The sequence below is a fragment of the Agelaius phoeniceus genome, chromosome 9 (genome assembly GCF_051311805.1).
Source record: "Agelaius phoeniceus isolate bAgePho1 chromosome 9, bAgePho1.hap1, whole genome shotgun sequence".
NCBI lineage: Eukaryota > Metazoa > Chordata > Aves > Passeriformes > Icteridae > Agelaius > Agelaius phoeniceus.
The window spans coordinates 9,103,025-9,117,071 of NC_135273.1; the positions used below are offsets into that span (position 1 = coordinate 9,103,025).

The window sequence follows — 14,047 nt, forward strand, 5'->3', positions numbered from 1 at the left end:
CCCTACACAGAGTGTGTCCCCTCAGCCCAATGACCACAACATCACCACTGCTGAAGTTGTATGAGAATTGCTAGGAAAAACTGCAATCCAGGCCCAAACTCTGAAGGCCAATTCTGAAAATCACTTCTGCTTAGGACCAGAGGCAATGGACACAAGTTGGATACTGGGAAATTTCAGTGAGGTACCTGGAGGATTTGCTTACCTCAGCTGCTACTGGAACAGATTGCTCAGACAGACATTGGTATCTCCAGCCTTGCATGTGTTTGAAATGTGACTGGAGTCTGAGCAACCTACTCTAATGAGACTTGCTTTGAACAGGAGGTTGGATGACCTCTAGGGGCCCCTCTAGGGGCCCCTTCCAACCTAAATTGTCCTACAATTCTGTGAAATGTTGAAAAATAACTGCAAGGTCTAAAAAAGTAGAACAAACTTTGACTAGCAGTGATGCAAGAAGCAGGACTACCAGAATTTTCCTGGAAAGAGTGAAAAAGCTTCACCAGAACTCCCATTCCATTTCTGATTGCAATCATATTGGTCATGCAGCTGTTGGCAAGCCACATAACTTATTACCTGAGAGCTGAACTGAACCCTTACTGCCTCATTTCTATCAGACAGAGGTAGTGTCTCTGTTCTGTTGGGAATCAAATTTTAAAAGTCTCTTTTATAAATGCAGATGTGTTCATAAGCTTCTCAAAACATCGTTGACAACAATTCAGAACACTGAAATCTGAAGATTGAAAGAGTATTTTTAACACAAAAATTTCCTGGTGAACCAGACAGGATAAAAAGTTGTTCTGGAGTGTAGCAGCCATTCTTCTAAAATATTTTCCCGCAATTCGAAGGGGGTACACAGAACTTATCTGCTAATTGAAAAAAGATTCAAATCTACTGAAATTTTTATCTGGTTACTTTTAGGTTTGTTTGTTTCCCACTGGGCTGTGTGTGGCTTGGAGACCTTCCAAATTCTTTTCTTATAAGCTTTTCTAGGCTATTGGCTTAGGATATGGGCAAAACCCTGAAGATATTCCAGAACACATTCTTTTCTACTTCTTTCTAGCATACTGCACACTTCCCAGTTCACACTGGAGTACAGACCAAGAGATAGAGACCTGAGACAACCTATTCCAGTGCCTCACAGACAAGAACTGCACACTTCATCTAAATCTGAAAATTAATTCCTACTCTAAGTTAATTTTCTGAACCCCCATGTCCCATCACCGCACTCACAATAAAGAATTTCTTCCTAATATCAAATTTAAAAACACTCTCTTTCAGTTTTAAGCCATTCCCCCTGATCCTAGTAATGCCATGCCATAAGAGGAATGTATTAGCTTAGTAGAACCTAAGTAGTTTCTACAGAAAAAAAATATCATGGAGGTATAGGTTATTTGTATGTGAGAATACTTAAAAACACTTATGACAAAAATACTTTTACCCACATACTCAAAATATTGTGAGACAACAAATTCCAATACATAAGGCTGGGTACCTTACTGCTGGAGCAGCAAACTGGGATAGGAAGACCTGTCCCTATTATGCCACTGATTTCCTTAGTGAGCCATGGCCACCTACAAAACCTGTCTCTGCTTTTATTCCCCATCTCCAAAACATTTTATGCACAAACACATGGCCAGGGAATTTAGGTCATACAAAGGCAGTAATTTAGCCCTCTAGCTATCTAAATACATGATCTCTTAATATATTCAGCCAGATTCAAAAGAGATGCTGCTTTACCTTTCCAGACAGTAAAATTAGAAAGAGTTAGGCACTAATTTGAAGCACAGAGTTGTTAGCATGGCATATGACTTCAAGCATATCAGCAAATATATATTGTGGGAACAGCCACTACATTGAGCAATGTTCAATTTAACATTACCTTTTCTGTATAATATTGATGTGGAGATGGTCCTCCAGTGTTTTATTTTATTGGTTCCAGTAATTATGCAAAATATTGTGTGGTGTGTACTGAAGTATGTAGAAATTAGGAAACAACTGCCAATCTGTGCTAATTATATTTCTTGCAGTTGTATTTATCTAATACATGCTGATTTCTTGGACTCTGTATTTCATGATTATTCTTGTAACTAAACAAATTGGGATAATGCTAGACCACTCTACCCAACAGTCACAAGCAAATTAAATTCACTGTAGGTCTATCAATTACAAGGTTTTAAACAACATCAGGAGAATTGTCTACTGAAAGCTGCTTCTATGCTGGCATTGCTTTTGGCACATTCACCTAACCTGAGCTTAAATTCTAACCCGAATTTCTTCTAGATGGGTGACTCAGCTCAGCGTTTTTGTTGAAGAACAAGGAAATCTGGTGCTGTTCTGACACACAGAAACATGCCATCATGGTGTTCAACTACATAATCCCTTTGTCTGAAAAGAAGAGCCCAAGTCTATCTCAGAAAGATCATATTTTTCATTTGGCTTATGGAACACTTATAAACTAGGACTCCTAACTGTGATTCCCAAACAGAAAACAAAGTAAAAGGTTACAGCATATGTTTTTGTTTCAGCTTCTCCAAATTACTTGCAAATGTATTCAAACACAATATGAGGAGATACTTTATTTTATTGAAAATAACGGACTACAGGGTGCTCAAAAAAGGCTGGGGTACCTCAAGCATAAACATGGAAAGAATACATTGGTTTAGAAACCCATAAATCCTTATTTGAATCTGCCAACCTGAAAGCCAAGTAAAGCCCGAAAAAACTATTTTTCCTAAATGCTATGTCTGATTAAGCCATACTATTAAATGACAGCTGAACTTTAACATTAATATGATATTATTTAAATAACTGCATGAATTTTTTTGCACTAAAATGATGAATGATTTTTGGACAGCTCAATTGACATAAAGCAAGAAACCCCTTTAATGAGATTTGACAAAATGGAGACATATGCAGAATATTCGTTACAGCTCATGTCGCAGAGCCCTTCCGGGGGAGACTTGGGTTTGGTTGGTGTCTTTTCTTTTCCTTCATTTTTTTATAGTTTATTTTGATTGTCTACAGCCACTGAACCATCCCTTTCAATTGCCACTTCCTTCCTCCATGGATTTTGAATTTAGCTTGTGTCATTTACATATTACTCTTAATCAGAGAATTTTATACGTTTCATTTTGGAGTTGGAATTGTAAGAAATCTGTGGAATGAAGGCATCAGGTTCAGTCACTCTAACCTTTGTCAATTTGGTATACAAGGAACTAACAAAGGTATTTTTCTGAGGAGACTTATGGAGAAATAAAGCTTGTTCTAAAGAACAGCTTATAGAATTCCAGTTTTCACGTTTCCTAAGCCAAGTGACAAATAAACAACTCTGCTAAAATTTTCTCCTCTTTTTTCCCTTTTTTTTTAAATAAGCAAAGTGCATTAAGCAAACACACAACAAAAAAGCCTGTGGCAAGGGTAATTTCAGACTGAACTCTTCAGAGGATGCACTAAACTCCTTTAAAACTGTGCTTTCTTAGCACCCAGCACCGCTTATTAGAGGGATGCTTTTCTTCTTTAGGAAACTGAATATGTACAGAAATACAGACATCACAGAGAAGCTCAGGTGCTGCTTCACTGGGTAAAGAACACATATCCAGAGGTGCCACTAATTCAAAAAAAATCTGTCTGAGAATGCACCAATGCAAATTTAAGGGGAGAAATAATCAGTGGATAACTCCCTCTCTTCAATCCTACACAGAGTTTTAGGACATTTTCCTTTTCATATCACCTCATTTTGATCCCAGGGACAATTTTCATAGCATTGAAAGCGTGGAAAAAAACATGCTAAAACCACAAGGGTTGACTATGTGTCTGCCCCATCTATTTAGGCAGAATTGATAATTTTAACCTTTTCTCTGCCCATAAATTTATGCTGTCCCAAAACATTTACCAACTTTCTCATTTTAACATTTCTCATTGAGGCAAAAAAACCCCTCAAAACACAGAAATCACTCAAGAATAGGAAAGACAGAAAATCATCATCAAAAGATCTTAATTTTAGAACACATCCAAACCCCCGCCATGTTTTAGAACATCCAAAACCCTCCAAATAAATACAAAGAAACAAAGATGAGAAATCATTACACAAGGGCTATCCTTCAGGTTCAGAAAACTCTTTCCATAGGCATGACAAAGACTTCTATCATACAAAGACATTCTACACAGCAGCCTGGTTGAAAAAAAAAAGTCAGGTACACCAGCAATATGCTGAGATTGAAGTAAAATTGAAAACAAAGGCACGGAGGGAGACAAGAAAAAAAGAAAGAGCAGAAATGTCCCTACCTTGGCCTTACCTTCGCAACATTCCCGTCAAAATCCTGGAACTCTTCCCCAGGTTTGCATCTGCTTCTCTAAGCTGGGGAGAAAAGAGTCCCATTAAAGGTAAAAGGCACAGGCAGCCCAGTCTGCACAAAGGACAGGGGTTTCTACAGTCATCTGAGTCAGTCAGCTTCAGGGTTAGCACACAACAAGCTTGTAAAGCCACCAAAGCTCTGAAATTTAAAAATATCTTGTCTTGTTTTCACTTACATAAATATGAAACCCAGACAAGGGAAGTCATTGAGGCAAGAAAGGTGAGTCAGGATAAAGAGCAAAAGCTTTACAAATAAAGGGTTGCAGGTAGAAGCTCTATACATTGGAATCCATAAGTCCCACGTGTATGTGTATTGTTTGTGTACACCAGTGAAAGGATCAAGGGATGAAGAGACAGCCATGTTCCTGATGCTTTATGAAAAGAAAGACATGTCTTTCTTTCACTGTTTTTCAAAGACTTTAGTTTAAAGAAAGAAACAGAAATACCAAATATATCACTTTAGCAATTCTGTGTAAAATAAATATGTCTATACTGCCCCTTAAAATATAAAACTTGTACTGACCTCATAGCAGCCACCTGTGGCCTGGGTGCTCAAATGCTTTGTGAATAGTATATGCACATGTACAGAAGGAACAGCTGTACAGTAGATATGGTGGGGTTTTTTCATGTAAGGAACTCTCACTCACTGAAATGACCATTTTTGTAGTTTATTAGGACAAAGGAAATCTACAGTTTACAGCTATACCTAATTAGCTGTCTTGTTCTACAGCTCTCAAAATATTGCAAAATAGGTAAAAAAATGAAATAGAGTAGATGAAAACTTATGAAGCAAATGAACTTCATGTTTATTTCTATTGCTTTTTAAAAGGGATCAAAATGTCCCCTCTCTTTATCAGTGTCACACAAAAAGAAATCTAGAAATTAGAAGATAATAGGAAGAATGGAGTTACTTTCCTATCACCTCTTCTGCCACTGGCAGCTAGAAGAGAGACATCTTTTGACATTTTAGACATCTTGGAACCAGTGAGACATCAAAATCTACTGTAAAAAGATAATGTAATGAATATGACTATTTCAGTTATGAAAAAACAGAGACCACTATTTCTAACATGCCCCAAAACACAGCTGTGTGTATATAGATAAAAAAATTCTTCTCCTTGTGAAAGCTGAATATTTACTTCTTCATAATCAAATGAGATTGAAAGGATTACCTGAGTCATTGACTTCTTACTGAAAAAACTTTGTTGTAGTAGACAAAATGCATCCTGTGTTTCAAATCCATCAAAACAGTAACACTGCCAAGGAGAGTGGCAGTCTTCCAATAACAAATCACCTTCACCATAACAAACCACTATTATATCTTGAATATTTGAACAGCAGCAATATTAAACCCAGTCTCTATTCTGGAGCACAACACTGTAAATATTTGCTGCCAGATTTAATGCTTATTACTGGAATCAGTAGGTGATGTGACAATCAGTGTCACATAACCTTTTTGCATAAATTTCCTCCTTATTCTTATAAAAGCTATTAAGAAAATACCAAGTAGAAGCTGGGACTGGATAACACCAATCAAGTCTTGCTCTTAGCAATATCATATTCAGTGGGAAGGCTTGCACTAACTCTCAGATCTCTGTAATTATGTGCTATGATGGAACAAAGATGAGTATTATATTCCAGGGAGGCCATTCCCTCATTTTTTCCTGATTCATCTAGACAATCCAAGCTCCAGAAAAGCAGTTTAGCCCGGTTTGACATAAGTAACAGCAGAAAAAACGTCACAATAATTTTTAAAAGGCTCATTAAAAAGCCAAGTTCTTATCTATGCTAGAAGGGAATCTGAAGTACAAATGTATGCTTTACATTGGTCTTTTATTATTCATAAAGATGCATTTAACACTTGGGGCTTCTCCTCCCTTTTCACAGAAAAGTAGCGCTCTCCTTTTTACCATTAAATGTTTGATCCTAACTTTCCTCTCTTGCTGCAGGATTCTACCTGACAGCTAGAATCAGTGCTGATAGTTAGGAAGGGGAAGCTGAATCTTAGGGGTTTGACAAACTCCTCTAAGCAAGACGACCTCATGTTTTTATGGTAATAAAAAACCCACAAAATAAGCAAAAGAAACATTAAAAAAGAAACAAACACGTACACACATAGTTGGAAGATCTCTAGCTACCTCCCAAGAGAATGCTAAGAAAACACCTTTTCTTCCTGCTCTGGCAGAGAAAAAAAAAACCCACATGAAGAGTTTCAAACTGTAAGTTTGTTTTTATTTAAAACTGAATTATCTGATTGCAGTTCTTCCACCATTTCTTTACCAATACCAGCACACCACAGAAGTGTGGAATGGAACTGGTGGAATGTGAACCTCTTAAACTGTGTGTGTTTCACAGAACTGCTGTAGTGAAAACATTTTGAAACAGGCTTTGATATTAGCAATGGCAAATCTATATAGTTTTTAAAGATAATATTAAGAATAATAATGAGAAAACAGGAAGATGAACAAGATGCTGACATTGATATCTTGTCTGCCTTACACAAATTTTGAGGTTTTCCTAAAAGATGTTGCATCTTTTAATGTCCTGTATAATCCAGTTAACCTATTTGACTTGTAGCAGAGCTTTTATCCCTTCTCTTTCCCTTCAGAAGAAAATATGAATTTTACTCTACAGACGGGAAAATTCATATATGTAAATTTTATCAAACCATTGAGACATTAACTTATTTACATTTTGCTTATAAAAAATGATCTTCCTAATTTTCTCAACATTGAACTGTTAAACCTGACCATCATACTCATGGTGGCTATTTCATTCCAGAAGACAAATTTATTCCCTGGTTGATAAAATAATAACTCCATGTATTTAATGTACACCTATCATGCATTGATAAAGCACCCTCTGGTCTGGTCTTTCAAAATCTCTAGAAAATGGAAAGCTAGCTAAATTATCTAACATCTCCCCTAAATGTTCATCTGAGTGTACACAGACAGCTGGAACAGGTAGAACCGTGTGGCTCCACTGGAGAACTTTTCTGAATTCCCTGAAGAAAATATTTTAAGTATTTTTAAGTATTTAAGTGGCTCCTGATAAAACAATTTGGAATTTGAGATCTTCCATTATGACAAGAGGGTTTTTTGCTGCATTGTGGTGGAGTATGTATGTACTACACTTTCCTAGAATATCCTTCTTATTTTAAATCTTGCTCTTTGCCTCTTACAGGTTTTGCCTTCAAAGAAATTTGCTCCTCAGTTGGAAAGCAATGAAAAGGAAAAGTTATGCTATGAACCATGCATACATTGAGTGATCAGAACTACATCCCTGGGATATACAGGATCAGCAGAAAGGAATACATGGCATTTATCTCCATTGCCTAGGTTTTATTTGTCCAGCTAGAAACAGAAAAGCATTTCAGACTCAGCAGTCACTGGGGATATAAGAAGTGGAGGTGAAATATAACACCAAGTTGCCAGAACAAAACTTGGTCAATCCTCACAATTCTCAGTTACATTTAGTGATCTAGCTATATGTAGTGTTTTAAAGTAGCAATGCCCAGCACTTCAGAAAGCATTGCAAAAAATTGGTCACTTGGGAAAGTATCTGAACAACAGGTCATGGACAGAAAGTCCTGGTTCTGTGAGCAGAAACCAGAGACAGAGAGGATGGGTTCCCACACAGAAGTTCAGAGAATTTGTACACATTGGATGGGATGGGCTCCTGAGCACCTCCATTAACTCTGCACAATGGAGCTGATCCCCATGGAAGCCCCAGGAGCCAGAAGTGACACAGATATGTGGCCTTGGCTGCAGAGACAGAGCAGCAGTACCTGCTCCTCACACAGACCTGCCCAAGAGGCTGTTATTTGCATCTGCAGCTACAAAGAGTAAGGTTGCTCAACTATTAGAAGCTCACTTATAATACTGAACTGCTTCATTGGAAGCCCAAGTAGTCATTGGAATGGACAGCATAACAAACCCTTCAAAGGACAGAACACTGACCTAACTGTGATGGTGACAGAAAATTTGCTCCCAGCAGCAGATTTGGTGACTACAGTGTGACTCCCCATCAGAGAGACTTGGCAGGATGGGGCCCATGTAAGACACTTTGTAAGTTCTCCACTGCAGATGGTGATTATATCTCATCTGGATTATTTTTGCATGCACAAAGAACTTGTCCAATGCAAATAAAATGCAGAATCAGCAATTACTTATTATCAAACTTACTCTTTCCCGAGCCCGCTGGATCTTCTCTCTGTCATGGCTGAGGTTTTCAAGCATCTCCTGTCCAATCTGCTCTGCATTAAAAAATGAAAATGTAAATCATGAAAAATACAGCTTGTGACTGCAAGGCCTTAAAATGCCAAGTTAGATTCTAACAAGAGCACTTAACACGTGGTAGCCTAATCACTCCTCCTAACTGCAAAGAGGAATACATCATTATTTTAAATTTTAAGTTTTTCAGACAACATAAAACTGAAGAAGCAAACCAAACCAGAAGCTGCCCCTCTGCAGTCTCTTGAGATTGTCTATACCCTGGGAATTGATGCTGACCTTTGATCTGTGAAACAAAGGCAAGAAGACTTTCAGACTTGCTCGAGATGCTGGGTGCTCATACTTCCTATCTACTCCTTAAGCCCAAGGAAGTCAGTAAGCCTTTGCTAAAACACCAGCCATCCTTGCACATCTAAAGACACAGAAGTCATATTAGAAGAAAACCTCTCTCACTGCCTCTCAGCATTTACCATTGATGCTTAAATGAAAGCTTTTTCAGGCTCAGCCCAGTCACTGGTGTGTGCTTTGCTCCACCATGGACTGTTTCTGGCTGGCTTAGAGATAGGCTGTAATCTCCTGATGTTTTCAAGAGCAGACAGAGACATTAATTTATAGTCATCACCGTTTGTTTACACAGGGCTTGTTTGCTTCGGCAGCTTACGCTGAACCAAAGGTTGCAAAATTATAGTGGAGAGGCCTCAAGATATGGTACAAAGACAACACAAGATGCCAAAACTTTACTCTTCAAACAGCTTCAATCAAATGCTTCTCTAACCCTGAAATATTAGCAGCAAGTATAGAGGAGAGATTTTAATCTTCAAAGCTCTATAGAAATATTAAGAAACCCTTCCTGTATTTCCCCAAAGGAGAAAAATAAGTTAAAGCATTCCCATTTTACAGATGGGGAAGCAGGCAGAAGGAGCTGAAGCAGCTGTAGCTTTGCCTCAGGACACACAGCACGTGTGAGACAACCAGCAATTCTGTGCACATTCATTTAGGGTACTTAGCAGGCTTACCAGAGATATGAACCAAAACAGTACAACTACAAAAATATGGCTTTTTTTCCCCCTAAACAACAAAAAAAGTGCCTTGCTTTTGTTCTGGTGAGTCAGTGGGATCCTAAATGTCATTATTCAGGGAGCCTTCAGAAACGGATCATTAAAAATTCACCAATATGTTAGCAAACACGATTATGATTTTTTTTTAATAGATACAGTCCATTTTCAAGGAACAATCCAAAGTAGAATCACCTCAAACTTTAAAAGTTTGAGACAAGCAATGTTATTTTTAAATCCATTTAACACTAGGTACACAGTCTGCCAGATAAAGTCGGAGGAAATTCATTACATATATATTTCTCTATCAGTTGCCAAGTATAGTACAAGTAAGATAAATATTTCCTCTGACCACAAATTGACATCCTCATTATGCTATCTTGTCCCTCTTGGCTCGCTGCTCTTTACTTTTAGCTGTATATACAATGCCTCCCAAAGGTGAAATGTGGTAAGATACATGGGTTTGGAGTTAAAAAGGCTGCACAGTGCAGTGCAGTTACACAAATGGCAGCCTCAGAAAGTGATTCACAAGAGCCTTGCTTATGTTTGCATGTCAAAGGACTTACAGGATGGAACTATACTGAGCTTTTCCTCATTAAAGCACTCAAAATACTGTAATACACAAACAGAAATATGTGTTCAATATAATCCAGGGGAGAAAAAAAAAACAACAAAGCAAGATCTCTTAAAAGAGAGGGGGAAAAAAACCAACAAATTACCAACCTAGTAGCATGAGGTGAAATGATAAAAAGTGTATTTAGTGCTAAAAATTACATGTATGTTTGCAGACATAAAGGAGTACGAGGTACAGATCTTCCTTCAAAGGAATAAGTATAAAATACATGGCTAAAATGGTTTTGTATCTCATGAACAAAGCTCAAAAATATCTTTGTAGGGAACAGTTTTATTTTTATTACACCAATTTTTAAGCAAGTTACTGTGGGTTTGTATATTTTTTTTTCATCTTCTTCCTGTCAGTGGCAAGTTCAGACTCTTAGCTTTTTATAATGATTGAGTTTATTTTCCAACCATCAATGTGACAGCAGCATCAACTGTAAGTGAGGGTAAAACACCGTCACTTTGACGAATAGTGTATTTTCCTCTCATTGTCGATGACTGAAGACATCAATAAATAAGGAAGGAGAGCATGTCAGCCAGAATATCACAGAATGAATTGTTGATATGACACTTAGGGATTAAACCTTCAGCCATGAAGTTCAACCTAGCAGAGGGGTCTGAGAACTGAGATAGTTGCATTTCTTCCCAGCAGCCTCTATAGATAAATAATTGGACGGATCATCAATTTTACAGGAGTAGCTTTACTCTACACGCACTTTCGTTGATGATCTTTGGCCTTTTTTGGGCTAAAATAACAACATAAGTTGAACAAAGAGATATGACGGAGATAACATAATCTCACAGTAAGTTTGCAAACATAAATTGACACCTTTATCCTCTTCATATCCTCATTCTACTCAGAAAATTCACTGATGACAGTGAAACTTGATTTTTAGCTGGAAGGTCAAGACAGTCAAACAAAAATATTATTACAGAGAGAAAATAAAGACTTCTCAATGAAGACATGTCTCTTCACTTGGTTTGCAACTGAAAGCACCTGGGACTAGGAAAAATGTAGCATTAGCCCACAGTACAGCTAATTACAAGCTTGATATAATTGCTTTCTAACATTTTTCAGGTTTCCCCACAACTCTTTTCCTTCCAGTTAAAACATCCATCTATTTGGCAGATTCATGCTTTTAGTGCAATGGTGCTGCTTGGATCTTCCCAGCCTACTTATAATGCAAGTCATTGAAGAAGCTACTACAGTTATGTGAAAAGGTCAGGTTTGTAAGATATACTGTAGTGCAGATGCATGAATTAAGACCAATACACAAACCAAAGGGTGTTGCCTCTTGCCAGTAATGGTGTTAATTCCACAGAATCTTAACAATGTCAATTATTTGGGGATCATGCCAACCTTTCCCTTGTTTTGTACGGACAATGTTTAGTATGGCGCAGTCCCAAGTCCTACCAAAGACTGAGTGGTGCTGCCTCTTCAAACTGAAATTCCCAAAGAGATGCATAAAATTATGTTTTAAAATTACAGCTAAACTGTGTGAAGCAGAAGGGTGAATGCATTTACATCATTATTATCTGTGTACTGACAGAGGGCAGGAATATTCGATAGAGCAATTATCTCAGTCTTAAACAATGCTGTGATGGGCAGAAAAAAATATTTCTGAAAAAGTACATAATGTTAACAAGCATCATCCTTAAATGGTGAATGCTAAAATCCACAGCTCTAAATGTATTCTGCCCTAAAGGTTTTTTGAACAAAGTATGGGAAATCATCTTTAGTGCCAAGCACTTCAAAAATGCCATGTTGTGAGTCCAACACAAATGGTGCCTGGTTCTATGAGACTATGTTATGCAAGAAAAATATAACATTTCTTATCCTAAAACACTGAAATTAATTAGAGGAATGAATATAACTTTCCTCACTTGAAGAAAAAACCAACAACCCCCCCAAACGTAAGAAATGCAAACCTAACTTCCCCCTTCATGTGTGCACAAATTGGCACATGGCTTTCAACAGTTATGCTGAGATAAACCCAAAAGACAATGATCACTTCTAGCAATGATTTGCACTCCTGAATAAGCCCTTTCTTTGGAATTTGCTTGTAACCTGTATGCAGTATTTATACATACAAATTGTAATTATTTAATATGTGGTCCACAGAGTTTGATTTCTAATACCTACACACACATCAAGAATGCAAAATAAGTTGTGCTTGACTGGTTTCTTTTACTTTTTTTGCCTCCAGCCATTTAAGAATTTATGTACTTTATCAGCTAAACTGATTCTGAAAGAGCTTTTTCTAATCACTCAAGTCAATAATACTTTTTTGCCCTAAGAATGACTAATATATTTACTCAAGAGACAGGAATGACACGGAATGAGCCTCTCCAGGCTTTAGGATAAACAAGCATGCATTTTTATTAATTTTGAAGACAGACTCCCTATTTTTCTTTTCATATGAAAAATAAAATAATCCAACATAGTTTATGGAGCACTTTTTCTCTCAAAGTGTACCCTGTGTGTTTGCATATATATGTGTGTACATATATATGTGTGTGTGTGTACATATAAAAGTGTCATAAGATGCAGCAGATATCTTGATATAATTTAAAATACGAAAAAAAAAAGCTTAAAATGAAAAAAATCACAGAAAGAATGCCAGAAATATGATTTGCTCAATCTCATCATATATACAATGCATGCATCTGGGCTATGTAATTAGATGTTGGAAACAATAAATTAATTTACACTGGGAAAAGCAGAAGATCATGTTAAAAATCAAGATGGCTGTTCTACAGAATCATGAAATACACTACAAAAACCACTGTGTGTTGACCAGAGTAGGAGTGGGAACCGGTTCCAGGCTGAGATCCTCAGCCCTGCCCAGTGAGCAGTGCCATTTGGGGAGTGCAATTGTGTGTGGTCTTTGCACAGTGACATCACATGCTCTGAAGATGTAGCAAAAGCTTATACAAGAGTTTCAGAAACTATGCTGACAGAGGCTGGGGCTTTTTTTTTTTTTTTTCCCCTAAAGACACTCCATTTTGGACAGGTTAAAAGTTTTGATTTTAGGAGACTAGGATAAATCATCAAGAGCAGTGTCTGGGAAAAAATACTAGAAAGTGTTAAAAGCTCACTGTTCAGAGGTGACAGCAAGCAGATTTACAAACTTGGAAAATATAGGTTGCAGGAGTTGAAGAATTTGGCGTTGAGTCAAACACCTTATGCTTCTGACAGCAGAAAGTTAATAAAGAAAGTGATGACATATCTTGAAGTATAGGGACACAGGTAAAAGTCCAATAAATTCCCCAGTTCAGCTGACATATATTTACATTGAACAGCTGATGTAATTAGAAACAGAAGGATTTAGATCATTAAGGTTATTAAAAAACAAGTACAGGGTAATACAGATAAATGAAGGATAATGTAACAGCCATAAGCCAATGGGAAGACAATTTGTAGAGCATTAACAGAACAGTGAAACATGGGTTAGTGCTCAAATGCCTCAAGAATCTGCCATGAAGATGTTAATCTGCATGCTGCTAAGTGGTCAATTAACACAATAAAATAAAAATTAGCTAATTTTTATAGGGATTAGTTGGCTTCTTCAGCAAAAGCAAATGCCATACAGGTGGAAAGAGCACTGACAATCCACAGCATTCACCAAGGACATCCAACACTTCCAGAGCTGTCAGAAGTTCAGTTGCAAGAGAGGATAAAAGAAGTTGCCCAGTCTTATTGTGGAGGCAAGTAACATCTAAAAATACCTCCCAAACTTCCAAAGTCCAACATGTCCACCAAAGTAAAAAATACAAACATTTCTCAAATG

The 14,047-nt window shown here is 37.3% G+C and overlaps 1 protein-coding gene across 4 annotated transcripts in view; it reads right to left on the reverse strand.

Moving 5' to 3' along the window:
- The window catches only part of VTI1A (vesicle transport through interaction with t-SNAREs 1A), a 267,012-nt gene that overhangs the window by 102,978 nt on the left and 149,987 nt on the right, over positions 1-14,047 (reverse strand). For 2 of the 4 annotated variants that reach the window (XM_054637479.2, XM_054637478.2), the window contains 2 exons: positions 8,536-8,606; positions 4,293-4,354 (listed from right to left, as the gene is read on the reverse strand). In XM_054637479.2, coding sequence (XP_054493454.1) covers positions 4,293-4,354; positions 8,536-8,606 — 133 coding nt within the window. Of the gene's footprint in view, positions 1-4,281; positions 4,355-8,535; positions 8,607-14,047 lie in introns of all 4 variants that reach the window. The other 2 variants (XM_054637482.2, XM_054637481.2) reach the window with 1 other exon arrangement.